Source organism: Grampus griseus (genome assembly GCF_964374135.1).
Source record: "Grampus griseus genome assembly, chromosome: 1".
NCBI classification, from domain to species: domain Eukaryota; kingdom Metazoa; phylum Chordata; class Mammalia; order Artiodactyla; family Delphinidae; genus Grampus; species Grampus griseus.
The window spans coordinates 33,092,288-33,106,866 of NC_139017.1; the positions used below are offsets into that span (position 1 = coordinate 33,092,288).

General features: G+C 44.1%; 1 protein-coding gene across 1 annotated transcript; it reads left to right on the forward strand.

The window, feature by feature from the left end:
- Positions 1–10,305: 10,305 nt before the first annotated feature.
- LOC309820593 (major histocompatibility complex class I-related gene protein) lies at positions 10,306–12,119 on the forward strand (the record flags this gene model as incomplete). The annotated part of the gene is given in 5 exon segments (XM_082651436.1): positions 10,306–10,435; positions 10,438–10,569; positions 11,212–11,231; positions 11,233–11,401; positions 12,019–12,119. Coding segments are annotated over 5 exon segments (543 nt in total). The 5' UTR covers positions 10,306–10,314.
- Between the last annotated feature and the right edge of the window lie 2,460 nt (positions 12,120–14,579).

Sequence of the window (14,579 nt, forward strand, 5' to 3'; positions counted from 1 at the left end):
CATGCCCACTTTTTAATGTAAATGCTGCAGACTGCAGTACAGTATGCAGTTTTGGAACAAGATACGAACAGAAATTCAAAGGAACAAACAAATACACTGCCATGGAACTCCAGTGCTAGTGAGAGATCTCTGGGACTATTGGGGTCTCTGGGAGTGGCACAAGAGTTAAGGGAAGAACAAAGAAGTGAAAGAGGAAAGAAAGGAAGAAAGAAATACAAAGATCTGAGAAGAGAAGGTGCTAGGAGATGCTGAGAAGGTGTCAAATATTAATTTCATTATTGTCTTCTTTTTTTCTTTTGGGAAATGGAAGATGTATAGTTTCCTGTTGCTGCTATAACAAAATTACTACAAACTAAGTGCCCTAAAACATCATAAATTTATTCTCTTATAATTCTGGGGGTCAGAAGTCCAAAAGTGGGTCTCATGGGCTAAAATTAACGTGATGGCAGGATAGCACAGGGAGATCAGCTCGGTGCTTTGTGACCACCTAGAGAGGTGGGATAGGCAGGGTGGGAGGGAGACGTAAGAGGGAGGGGATATGGGGATATATGTATACGTATAGCTGATTCAATTTGTTATAAAGCAGAAACTAACACACCACTGTAAAGCAGTTATACTCCAATAAAGATGTTAAAATAAATAAATAAATAAATAAAGTGATGGCAGGGTTGCATTTCTTCTGGAGGCTCTAGTGGAGAATCTGTTCCTTCTGTTTCCGGTTCTAGACACTGTTTGCCTCCCTCTTATAAGATCCTTCTGATTGGACCCACCAGATAAGCCTGGATAATCTCCGCATCTCATGATTTTTAATTTAATCTTATCTGCTAAGTCCCTTTTGCCACGTAAGGTAAGATATTCACACGTTCTGGAGATTAGGATGTGGAGATCTTTGGGGTGAGGATGGGGGCATTATTCAGCCTGCTGCAGAAGGAAACTAGTATGTTCTCCTACCTATCTGGTACATTGTAAACAGAGCCTCATCTAATTCTTCAACAAGCCTTGTGAAATATATGCCAGGATTTGTTTCTAAAGTTGAGGAAACTGAGCCTCAGCACAATTTGGGATTCTGCGCAAGGTCCAGTAGCTGGGATGCGAGCCCCGGTCCCTGAGCCGGAGCTGAAGCCAGCCTGCCTGGTGGCCTTGCCTCCACTCATCTCTCCCACTTACCCCTACTTCCTCTTTCTTGTCTGGGCCTGTCCTCCAACTCCCTGAACAAGCTTAAGCTTCTGTTTCCCAACTCCTCCGTGCTCTCGTGATGACAATGCAGCCGTGGCTTGGCGCTGAGGTTTGCTAATCAAGCAAGCCAAGCTAGCTGCCCCTCAGAATCTTCTTTTAGGCTTTTTTCTACCTCTCCTTTATTCAACGAGCATTTTTTTGAGCTATTGGGCTGGGTGCTAGAGCAGCAGGGAAGATAGGCCTAAGCTAAAAATGTCAGGACAGTCTACATGATACATATTATATCAGACATAAGGACTGAAGCATTATAGGAAGCCAGGGCAAGTCCTGGGAACTTTGTGTGACTCTTTCTCATGGACCTTGGGAGAACTCTAAGCTCCAGGGAATAAGCAAAGACTTCTTTTTATTTTGAGCCTCCTGGGGGACCAGATATGATTACTCTTTGTGTTCCTTGTGTCTTTCCCATAATTGTGTTCCATAAATATTCGAAAGTTGGGAACAGGGTCAAGACAGGAACAGCAAAAAGCAAGCAGTGTCTGAGACCAACAAAGGTTTAAAGGCCACTGCCGAAAGCAGGCAGTGCTTTTGTTTTCCCTCTCTCTCTCTATTCTACCTAGCATCTGATGACACTAACTATTTCCCCTGTTTTTACTGGGAGAGAACGCTGAGTGTCACTCAGTTGCTGAATCACTCAAGAGCTGGTAGAGTATAGGTTCTTGAAAGATCAGCAGGGATCTGTCAGTGTTTTGGTTAAAAGAATCGGAAAGAGAAGGATTCTAGAGGGGCTGATGGTGCTCCTGTTACCTCTCATCATTGCATTAGCAGTGATGCACAGTGATGCTCGTGAGCACCCCAAGTTCTCTTTGCTCTGAACTCCTCAGCCGAGGCAGCCTCAGGGAAAGAGCTTGTCTTCCTAAAACTTCTGGTGAGATGATTAAGAAGCCAGGGGCAGAAAATTGTGTTTATTAAACCCAGGACTTGTCAGAGGGTTGGACTAGCTGTACAGTTTTCCAGTTCACGTGTGTAGGATTTTGATGTCACCTGCCTTCTGAGGGGTTGGAAGCCATTCCGGAAAGACCCTCTGGGTAACTTCCTCACTTCCTACTTCCCTTCTGAGCATTGCTCCCTTTCTTTTCTGTTCATGTCTTTTCTTTTACTTTTGTTTTTCCTCTCTACTAGCTTGGTAAGTCTCATGAGGATGTGGTCAGAGTTTCAGGGCCATTAAACAGTTGAGCAGATCCATTGTTCAGGTTTACTTGTTTTTCCTCTTCACCACAATCCCAACCTGTAATACAAGATCCCAGAAAGATAAAACCATGGTTCTGGACTTGTTTACTAGGTGTAAGAGACATCAACTGAGTAGAAGGAGTTTTTCATTGTTTAGGGAGCCTATGTTACTGGGGAAGCAGTTGCTTTCTGTTGCCTGCAATACACCAAAAGACCTGTGGGCTGGAAGCACCAGGCTTCTCTGCCCTAAGCAACTGCTTTCCCAGCGAGGGGCCAGCACTCCCAGATGGCTGCCGGGCAATGTCTCCATCTCAGTCTGGGCCACCACCATAGGCAGTGATTCATGAGCATGACAGGAAGGAGCTCTTTCAAATCATCTGTGTGTTAATTATACAAATGTTGGTTGATGACCTACTGTGTGACAGCACTTTTGGGGACATGACCATGAACAAGACAGACAAAGGTCCTGCTTCTATAGAAACTTAATCCAGAAAAAGTCCTACTGTTCAAGTCAGAAATGGGAAAGATTGAGGGTGAGGGTAAGAGACAGAGGATAAAAAGAGGAAAGGAGTGATATTTCTAGAATGTAAAAAGCCTATATATTACCTGTATTTAATCCTCAAAGAACTCTCTAATAATATGACCACAGTATCCCCTAAACATAATCTTTCATGTAATGGTCTAACTGACCCTTGTGGCAGGCTAAGAAAATATTCCCATTTCCAGATGAGGAGACCCAGGCCTAGAGAGGTGGACTCAGCTCACATAATGAGCAGAGTCTGAAGTACATGCAGGTCTTTTAGCCTACAGTCCAGGGCTTTTCCACAATATCACAGCACCTCTGGATGTGGACGCTTGGCACTTCGATAATAGGTGGAATGAGAAATAGAACCAGTCATATATAAAGGGCAGGGAAGGTCGCTTTGTGCTGGCCATTCTCCTTTTGACTCCTTCCACTCCATCCTTCTCTGGCCTGTCTTGTGCCCTGGGAGGCTGACTGCTACAGAAGGCATCACCCAGTCTCTCTTGCAGGCTGATTTCTGTTTGGGTTCACCCAATGGGAGATGCTGAAAGGAGAGCAGTCACAGAGGAAAGAGAGGTTGGGGTATTTCCTTCTTCCTCTTTCCCCACTTTGTTTAATGTTTCTGGCAGTAGCTGTGTCCCTCTGCAATACAGTTTTCTCTGAACAGCCCTTTCTTCATGGTTCTAGCTCCCATGAGGCCTCAGGAGCACTATTCGCTCCTCCAGTCTCTACAGCCCTAAGGGTGGTAATGGCTTCCTATAGTTGTTAGCTTATGGGTGCCCTATTATCCCTCATCTGTTCCTGTAACTTTGCTCATACCTCTGCGTGAAGTCCCTTCATTAACGTTTCTTCATGTGACTCATCTGGGATGAAGGTTGTTACCTGCCACGATCCTGACTGAGTGTTCTGAGCATTGAGGGATGCTGACAGGGAAGGGAAACAGGGTTATGAAAAAGGTCTTGGTCTACTTGATATTTGGGCCTAATGCTAGCCCTGAGTAGGAGCTTCTAGGCATGGAAACGCAGGGAGGAGATACCAGAGTGTATGGGGTTCACAGCTCAATGACAAGATCTCTCCAACATCACTTCCAGTGTGTTGATTTCATTGACTCCATGGCCTGCAGTAGACTGTGCTTTCCTTTGTACTTCCATAGCTCCTGCTCACAGCTCTATAACTTTCTATTTACCAAAATCTTTCCTTCAAGCCTCTCCTCAAAGGCAGGAAGAGAGATCTTCTCATTTTTCTCTTCTTTATTTTCCTCGTACTTCCTAGTGACCAATAGGCACCTAATAAATGCCTCCTGGAATTTATGTTCCAAGGTGACGTCCCTAAGAAATTGAAGTGATCTGGCCGTGTGCCATAGAGAACTTGGTCAGCAATAATGACTAAATTCACAACTGTGGTTTATTCTAGTTGCAGAATTTGTACTAAAAAGAAAGGTGTTTCATGCTTTACAGCTCCTCCTGTTCTTCATTTCAGCCTGTGGGAGACGGTGAGCTGGTGACGTGGGTGGGTGTCATCAGGGCGGGGGCATGCGTGGGATCTCTCTTGCAGAGGCATATGTGGTTTGTGTGTTTCATCCTGAAAAAGCCAAGGTCAGTCTCTTGATATTACTCATAACTCTATGGATATTTCAATCTGCTATATCAATCTGCTTCATGAATGATGAAGTCCTTCACAGACAAGGAGTAATGATGGATAAGTCCCCTGAACTGTCAACTGGGCTAGCATTAGAAGACAGATTTGCAAATTATCCGCCTAGAAATGACCTTGAGTTCCAAGAGTTAACATGAGAAAATATGGGCATTTGCTATAGACATTATTAGACTTCAATCTGTTTCCATGGAGCTGTTGCCAAGGCACATGCAGTAGAAATTTCTCCAAGATACTGTTTTACTCCCTTAAGGCCTTCTTGGTTGACATTGAATCTATCTAAATCTGAGAAATGCAACTAATTTGTAGATTTTCTTCTGACTAGTTGCAATATTTGTCTATTCTCACTAAAACGCATTGACCTCAGTCATCCTGTTACCCCAGAAGGATTGCCAAGGACTCGAAGGAAGGGGCCTAGGTTAAAGATCAAACAAGTGGCTCTTTAAACACTTGAAACCCAAATTGAGACAGATGACAGAGGACATTCTTTCTGACAGCCAAATTTATATTTATTATGGAAAACCCTTCAAGAGTATAAGTACCAAATCACATTTTGTTACAACTTCAATGAATCATTTAAAAAGAATAAAATTCATAAAAATGTAATTCTTCTGGGAAATAGGAGAACATATGGTCGTCATTGTATACAGAGAGTACTGGGGAAAAAAAACCCACCAGGGTACATTCATTCATTCTCCAGAGCTCTACATGGCCCACAGTGATCTCCTTGCTATTCCTCAAATACATGGAACAGGCAACTTCCTTGAGGACTCCGGCTTGTTGTTCCGTCTGAAAGGTTCTTCTCCTATGACTCACTTCCTCACTTCATTCACATCTCTGCTCAGATGCCACCTGCTCGGAAGGCCTTTCCTGGTCCCTCTACCTAAAAGGTCAGCCCTCTTCACACTCTACCTCCTTTCCTTGCTTTTTTCCCTTTTTCTTTTTTAAATTTGTTTTTCTCTTTTTGAACTTTTTTCTTTTTTTCCCTTTTACTTTATTATTATTTGTGTGTGTGTGTTTATTTCCTTTCCCCACTTTATTACTCTTCACAACTCTTATCAGCAGCTGATCCTGTATTATATCTTCACCTACTGCAGGTCTTCCTTCTAGAAAGGAGCTCAGAGGGCTGGGATTTGATGTGTTCATTGCCGTATCCCTAGCAGTTAGGACTGTGCCTACTGGAAGTTCAGAAAAGGATAAAACTTAAAAGAGACATTGGTAACCTCCGAAGGGTAGCCTCAAAAGAGTAGCTAAAGAGTCAAACTGTCACATTCAGCACTTCTGGGCCCTCGATGACTTCCTGTAGTGAGAGGAGTTGTTAGGAGAGGGACTGGCAGTACTTGATGCGTATAGAACTACCTATATCACTGCATAGTTTGAGAAGTGTCCAAAGGCCCTCTTAACTAAAAATATCACCCTCCACTTCTCCCCCTCATTCCCACGATGCCTGAAATTCCAGAGAGTAGTTCCCAGGAATCATAATCATTTTGACTGCATTAAGGCATCGGGCTACTTGGGAGGGTCAACAGATATTTGGGACTTTGTCGAACTGGATATTCAGTTGGGACCCACAGCCAATTGTAGGAAGGTCTGGAGCCGGGGTCCCCAGGGACTGGGAAATCCAGGACAGTGAGTCATCCTTGACACAAGGGGGCGGGAGAGAGCAACGGTGATCTGGGTGAGAACCCTGAAACAGCCTGGGATGGGGAAGTGCCTCTGCTTCGGATCAGCTGGGCAGTCTAAGGCAAAGGGGCTTCTAGCCTGAGAGGTCAGAGTGTAATTCCTGGGTCCTCCACTTATGGATTCTAAGGATGATCTTGGGCAATTTTCTTCAACTCTCTGCACCCATGGTCCACCTGTAAAATGGGAATTTTAAGACCTTTAAGACTCAAAAGGTTGCAGTGAGGAATAAATGTAACTCATGCTTACCAGAGGCTTAGCATGGTAACTAACACATGGCGGCATGTGCTCAAGAAGTAAGTGCGGTTCTGAGGGTTATGATTCGGATTTTGCTGCCCTCCATGGCTCGCAGAAGGCCTAACTTCACAGCAGGTTTTCTACCTCCTCCTTGTGGATCCCTTTGTGTGAGAGCAGGATCTCTCTCCTAGCTGCTGGAACACCCCATTGGTACCTCTTTTGTGGCACTTAACTGCCTGCTGCCATGTGTTTGCCCCCGTGGAGGAATACCTGAAAACACTTTATCAATTATTTTATAATCTAGTGTTTCACAGCCTTTTGTCAAAACGGTCCAACTAGTTAATCTACAGGTTAAAGGGAACATAATATAGGATGTAAAGTCACCACTGCATTTGGTCTAATTGCTGTTCGGTTGTGTTGTTCAGGATTTTCAGCAATGCCTATCACAGGCTATTGGGACAGAGCAGCGAACGCTCTTTGAGAAGCAACTTGACTGGCCTGGACAGAAGACCAAATTCAAAATTGTAGATTTCAGTTCAATGAGTGGATTGATGTTCATGGAAAGGGAGAGAGAAACCTAATTTCATAATTATTGCAGCAAGAAGAATCAGAAGGTTAGATTGAATCATATGAAATTGCCATGTTGGTAGATCAAAAATGGCCAAGTACAGGTCTTTTCAAATGATACAACCTTCACAGTTCTTGTAGAAATCGAATCATCCAGGCAACATATCCATAGGCTATAACTTATGACAAGGTCTAATGCGACATGAGAGAAAGGGTACCATGGACTTTCCCCTATTTTTTCTGTGACTCAACATCTGTCAACCAACTTCCCATCACAGCTGAGGTAGCATTTTGGAAGCCCACCTGAGGAGCAAGTGTGACTCATACCTGTGGACGCACCAGATGGGTAATTGTATCCATGGCAAACGAAGGGGAGAGGGCTGTGATGTTCTGGAGCAGAGCCACGGCTGCATGAGGCTGGACGGGCAGATGACCGGCAGATGGAGGCCAGCCTTTTGGGGCAGAGCAGCCTTTGAAGTCAGGGCTGGCTAGTGGAGAAAAACTGCTCCCAAACCAGGAATAAGACTGAGACTGAGGTTGGAGAAAAGGGCATTAGTATTGGCAACAGACCATGTGCCTCTCTATTTACCTCTTATAAACTCTGGATAATGCAACTCTTTATGAAGTTACATTTTTATAAGAAAGTGAAATTACATGAATTGTAAATATTATGTATGGAGATAATGTCAGTGATGCTCATTTAGAATAAATCCTCCCATTCATTGAGCAGTAATGCCCCAAGTTGGTAATACTTTTTTTTTTTTTTTTGCTTGTTGGCATCTACTAGGCATGTAGACCCCAGATGTCATAAAACGAAATACAGATTCCAAGGGAAGTTCTACACGTCAATAACACAGTCTCTTCTTAAATCCTTCCTTCCTTGCTCTCTCCCATTCTTTGCCTGGAATTTGATTTCTATCAGGTTTTTGCTATCAGTAACTGTGGAAGCCATTCCTAGCTATGTCTTTGCCCCTCATCCCTTCAGCTCCAGCCGCAGGCCTTATTGCTGCTGGAGTGTGCCAGCTTGACCTCTCTTCAGGGCCTTTGTACAGGCCCCCCTGCCTGTACTGCGGTCCCCACATGTCTGCCTGGCTCCCTCACTCCCTGCAGGTACTTGTTCAGAAGTCTCCTTCTCGGAGCGGTCTTCCCTAAGTATTGATGTTTAGAATTATATTGCTTAGTCCTCTTTGCAAATTTTTCTCCATTGCACATTTTTTTTTGAATTTTATTTTATTTTTTTATACAGCAGGTTCTTATTAGTTATCCATTTTATACACATTAGTGTATATATGTCAATCCCAATCTCCCAATTCATCACACCACCACCACCACCACCCTGCCGCTTTCCCCCCTTGGTGTCCATACATTTGTTCTCTACATCTGTGTCTCTATTTCTGCCCTGCAAACCAGTTCATCTGTGCTATTTTTCTAGGTTCCACGTATATGCGTTAATATACAATATTTGTCTTTCTCTTTCTGACTTACTTCACTCTGTATGACAGTCTCTAGACCCATTGCATTTTTTAAACAACATGTTATATGTATTTATTTTATATTGTCTGCCTTCCTCCTCTCCTCCCGTTAGGATGTAGGCTCCAGAAGGGCAGACATTTTTATCTGTTTTGTCTGTGGTGTGCTCAGGGCCTGGAACAGCGCCTGGCACAGAGGCGGTACTCACATGTTTGTTGACTACTCAGATGGAGACTAAAAAAGTGTGAGAGCTAATGTTCCTGACTTGCTCTTCCTTTAGCCTCCGCCTTAAAACAGTTGTACATCTGCAAAACCTTTCTAGAGGTGGAGAAATAGAACCGTTTGCAAAATCGGTTGCAGATTCACCCATATTACACCTTTTGCAGACTCCAGGCTGGATGTAAATTAGATTTCAGCTCTGCTCCCTTTATGAAAAGTATTTTTTAAAGTATAAGCTCCTGGGAATTCCCTGGTGGTCCAGTGGTTAGGACTCGGTGCTCTCACTGCTGGGGCCCCAGGTTGGATCCTTGGTCGGGGAACTAAGATCCCACAAGCCGTGTGGTGAGGCCGAAATAATTTTTTTTAATTAAGTATAAGTTCAAGTTAAATAGATTCATACTCATTCCAGCATACTTAATTGTTTTGAAGCAGAGAAATAAAGTGTCTTGCCAACAATTTAATTCACAAATATTTACGAAGCACCTACCATGGGCTAGGCTCCCTATGCTAGGCCTTGTAGGAAATACAGAGGGAAGAAAGTAAGTCCCAGTTCTTTTTTCTTTTTTAAAGCTTTTTTTTTTGTATTTATTTATTTATTTTTGGCTGCATGGGGTCTTAGTTGTGGCACGTGGGGCAGGATCTTTTTGTTGCAGCGCACAGGCTTCTCTCTAGTTGTGGTGCGCGGACTCGGTAGTTGCGGTGTGCAGGCTTAGTTGCCCTGCGGTATGTGGGATCTTAGTTCCCCAACCAGGGATGGAACCTGTGTCCCCTGCATTGGAAGGCGGATTCTTAACCACTGTGCCACCAGGGAAGTCCTGTCCCAGTTCTTAAGTACCTTAGGATTGAGAAGAGGGTAGGAGGTGAACAAAGACAAAGAGAATAGAAGGCAGAATATGGCAGCTGTCGTTCTGGGGATAGAATTTGTGCTTCTGCTTTACCCTGGCTCTTGTCTTCATAAGAACCAAGACTTCTATGGTTATCTTATGTCCAACCTCAGAGGTTTCCACTGTGCTGCCTCCCTACCCACACAGGAAGGGAAAGGGGTGGGATATAAAGGGTCAACGCAGTGCAGAGGGGCACTGGGACCCTTATGCTCTGCCCAGGCCTGGGGGAGACCAGCCTCCATCTTGCCCAGCACCGCAGCTGACATGCAGGATACAACCTCCAGGGAGGGCCCACGGGGCAGGGGTGCCTGCTCTGAACCCTAGGGTGATATCCCAGGATATTTCTGGCTCCCACATATCTCTCCCTTCTCCACTGCACTAAAAACTTTATCAGTTAGTTGTTCCCAATATAGGATAATTCCCAAGGAGGGAATTATCATACTCCTTTTGTATGCAGTAGGTACTCTGCAGATATCTGTAGATGAATGGGCTTACATCACAGGAAACTCCTGGCGACACAGTGATGCCATGGCAGGCCTGTGCAGTGATGTATTCTGGGGTAGATGTTTCCAGTCATGTCCCCTGTCACGTCACCTGGGCACCCACCTCCACATCCCCATGTCAACCCCTCCCTTCCTGCCTGCATGTGTATTCCCGGGTTTCCACACTTACCAGAGAATGATTGGCTGTGAGTTACTGGAGGATGGAAACACCACGGGGTTTCTCCAATATGCATATGACGGACAGGATTTCATTATCTTCAGTAAAGATACCCTCTCCTGGATAGCTATGGATAATGTGGCCACATCACCAAGCGGGCATGGGAGGCCAGTCAGCATGAGCTACAATATCAAAAGAATTGGCTGGAAGAAGAACGTATTGCCTGGTTAAAGAGATTTCTGGAGTATGGGAAAGGTACCCTACAAAGGACAGGTAAAGAGGAGGGAGAACACCTTGTCCTCATATCCTCAGAACCCATGGTTTTATACGTAACTTCCTCTCATCTAAGTTATAGCGACCCTATTCTGAAATCCATTTTGTTACTATCATGGTCTGTAACTCTCCATGAAAACTTTCCCCAGTTACTTTTTATCGGCATTTTGACAACATTCAGCAGTTCTTGTGGGCTCTAGAGCACAGGCTCAGTAGTTATGGCACATGGGCTTAGTTGCTCTACTGCATGTGGGATCTTCCTGGATCAGGGCTCGAACCTGTGTCCCCTGCACTGGCAGGTGGATTCTTAACCACTGCACCACCAGATAAGCCCCAACCATCTTAATTTTAATGGTTGCAGGTAACAGAAAACTACTCAAACTGGCTTTAGCACAAAGAATTTGTTGTTGTTGGCAAACCAGGGTTCTGGGTCATTCTTGGTTTTAGATGTTTCCTGCAAAGAAGAAAATTAATTGGGAAATGCAGTTGCTGAGTTCTAATACTATGTACTCAGTACATAAGATACTTCTGTTTAACTTGAACTTCTTCTTCCTAGAGCCCCCACTGGTCAGAGTAAATCGCAAAGAAATTTTCCAGGGATTGCAACTCTTTACTGCAAAGCTCATGGCTTTTACCCCCCAGAAATTTCCACGATCTGGATAAAAAAATGGGGAAGAAATTGTCCGAGAAATGGATTATGGAGACCTTCCTCCCGGTGGGGATTGGACCTATCAGACATGGGTGTCAGTTGAGCTGGATCCTCAGAGCAGCAACCTTTACTCCTGTCATGTGGAGCACGGCGGTGTCCACGTGGTTCTTCAGGGTTCCCAGGGTAGAGATGGGGTTGTGGCTGTCTGGGGAGTGAGACTGAGGACAGGGGGTGAGCAGGAAGCATGGATCGCTGCGTGCTTTAGAATGGGTCTGTTCAATCAGAGGTTCTCTCACTTTTCGGTCTCAAGTCTCCTTTATACTCTTAAAAAAATTATTGAGTAACCCAAAGAGCTTTTGTTTATTTAGGTTATATCTGTTTCTATTTACTGTATTACAAACTAAAAATTAAAAAAAAATTAAACACTAGAAAACACAAGCACATATTCCATTTTCTATCAGAGTGATGATGTCATTTCATATCATGTGGCCTCTAGAAAACTCCACCGTGCCCACGTGAGAGATGGAGGTTTAAAAAAAGCGGGGGGGGGGGGGGAGATCATGAATTAGATCTCATGGACACCTTGATTGGGTCTTGAGGACCCTTGGGGCATTCGGACCATACTTTGGGAGCTGCTGTTCCTCTGTTTTAGACTATTCTCCACGGAGCTGTGAAGTAAGAAGTGACAGTACGAAAAATAATGTCGGGCTTCCCGATGATCGCAGGTACAAAAGTTCCCAAACGTTAACATAGAAGAGGAGGAGCACTTGTGGATTTTCCCTCATTTGCTTTGCTTTTAGAATCAGAAACTATGCTTCTGGCGATGAAAGCTGTTGGGTTCATTGTCCCCGCCATTGTCCTGTCTGGAGTTGGTGTCGTAGCCTGGCAAAGGAAGCCCTGAGGTGAGAGGCCTGTGGAAGGATCCTAGGAGTTGACAGACTGTCTCTCCACAGCTCCAATGAGTTTTATTTTCTGCACCTGCCACTCTAAGCTCCATTGAGAAATGGGTTGGGCCTCACTTTGCAATCACAGGACCTAGAACACCCCTCTCACCATATAGGGAACACACACCACGGACGATGCTTGTAAGGAGAGTGGTCTGTTCCATAGGTGCTGCCTGACATCGACAAAGTAGTACAGTTCCTGTCCAGGTGGACAGTCCTCCTAGAAGTTGGGTCAGAGAAGATACAGCGACATTGGTTTGTCTTTTTCCAAGTGATATTGTTATGATTAATTACTATCAACTTTTGAGGGAATTTTGTCCTTGGTTTCAAAACTTCAGTAAGTTTTCCCATTTTGACAAACATTATTCTGCTTCAATCATATGGAAGTCACTTTTCTTCTAAATTCATCTTTCAACCCATGAAACGTGGAAGAGATACCTTTGGAGAATGGAATTCAGGGTAAGAAAAAAGGGAAGGAGAAATGGGAGAGATATAGGCTCTTAGTACCTTGGGGAAAAAACTTCATTCATTCAGTAAACATGTCTTAAATGCCTACTCTGTTCTAAGCACTGTATTAAATGCTGGGATATAGCAATGCAAAAGACAGACATGATGCCTGTTAGAGAGCTTACAGTCTAGTTTTGTAAGGTCATTCCCCACCTCTGGCCTCACTAGGTGCTCAAGTTGATCACAGCATAATATTGATGAGTCCTGGATAATGGGTTTGAAGCCAGTGTGGGCCAGGAATTTGGCTTTGTTTCATAGCCACAGACTTAAACCTCGATTCAGGTGATACCATGCAAAGCATGTTATTAGTTCAAAGTAAAACCAACCCTCTACTAGAAAATTAACTCAGAGTTAATGGGCCATTGTGTTTTCTTTAGAAAGTATAACACTAATCCCAATCCAGCAAGTGATCGCTGCTGAAGCAAAAAAAAATTTTTTTTTCTTTTTATACAGTGACACACCTCTCTCAAGAATGATACGCACCGTGAGTTCCTGCTTTTTATCTTGCGGAGTTTGTGAATCTGAGTTAAAGTTTGTCAAGTACTAAGAGAATCTTGACCAAGTAGACTAAAAATGTCAACGCCAGCTTCTCAGTCTTTGCTGAACATTGCATAATTTATTTTTGAGCTGTAAGGAAAAATGCACATATCTGACTAAAAACTTTTCCTTTCAGAGCAAAATGGAGTTGTCTACCTTCCTACACCAGATCACTGATGGGAGATGGCTATTTTCCAGCTGTCTTTCCTCTAGGAACCATGGTCTCCTGTGTCCCATATGGACTCAAGTCCAGCGCTCAAAGCTCTTGACCACACCCACAACAGACATGGACATTATAGGATTAATTATTTATGGCAGACAGATAGGAGCTATAAAATGTTATTTGTTCTTTGGCTCGAAACAGACTGTCAGCTATCAGGCTCTTTGGATGGACTCCTTCACTACATTTCCTCTAAATGTGGCTGCTGTCATGGCACAACACTTCTTTACGTCCCATTTGTCAACAATGGTTTGCGGGTAGGTTAGAGAATCTCAGGGCTGGGAGAAAACTTCAATCCAGGGCCGCAAATGTCTTCTCCAATGCCTTTGCCTTGAGCAACTAGCCTCCACTTGAATTCCACCAGTGAACGTCACCTCACTACGTCACAAAAGGCCTTTCTCTTCTTTCATGAGAGTGTTGACTAGGCAAAAGCGGTGGGTGCCACGACTGTGACCCTACAGACAGGTTGGACCACCCCATGAGAGCAGTCAGCCAGTCTCCACAATAGCCTGTGCACTGGTGGGATCATTTTACACCTTCCCTGGCCTGAGAGAAAGCAAAAGTGCCCTGTTCTTTTGCCAGGCAGCTCTGCCTGGTAGCTTGGCATCTTGGAAATATACCTGGTCAGATTTGTGGAGGTGATTTCATTCTGTCTTTTGTAAGAAAGTAAGAAAAATAAGTATCGGACATTATCACCTTTAGTAGAAATACAGAGACTTGAACCCAATTGCTATCTTTTAATGTAAAAATGATAGTGTGTCTCAGAAGAGCATCCAGTTCTAATTTCTGTCCTTCCTCTACTGGCTTATTGTAGATGGGCCCGACTCATCTTTATACATGGGCTTTTTCTCCATACATCTGCCCTGGGAATAAATAAAAGCTCCACTGTGAGAATTAACATCCCCTTGATCCTCCTTACTCTTCCCAACCTCCTAAAATCCTTACCATCATTTACCTCTTGTCCTGCCCTCTGTAGCCACCGGTCCTTGGGTTGACCATCAGTTATACATTCATCGGTCCCACTTCACTGACTCTGTCTGACCGCACACGTCGGCTCTGATGCTCGCTTCAGTAGCCCCAACTTTGACAACTGACTTTGAATATGTATGTCAGACTTGACCTTTGCTTTCCCTTGACCAATGCATTTGCCCTC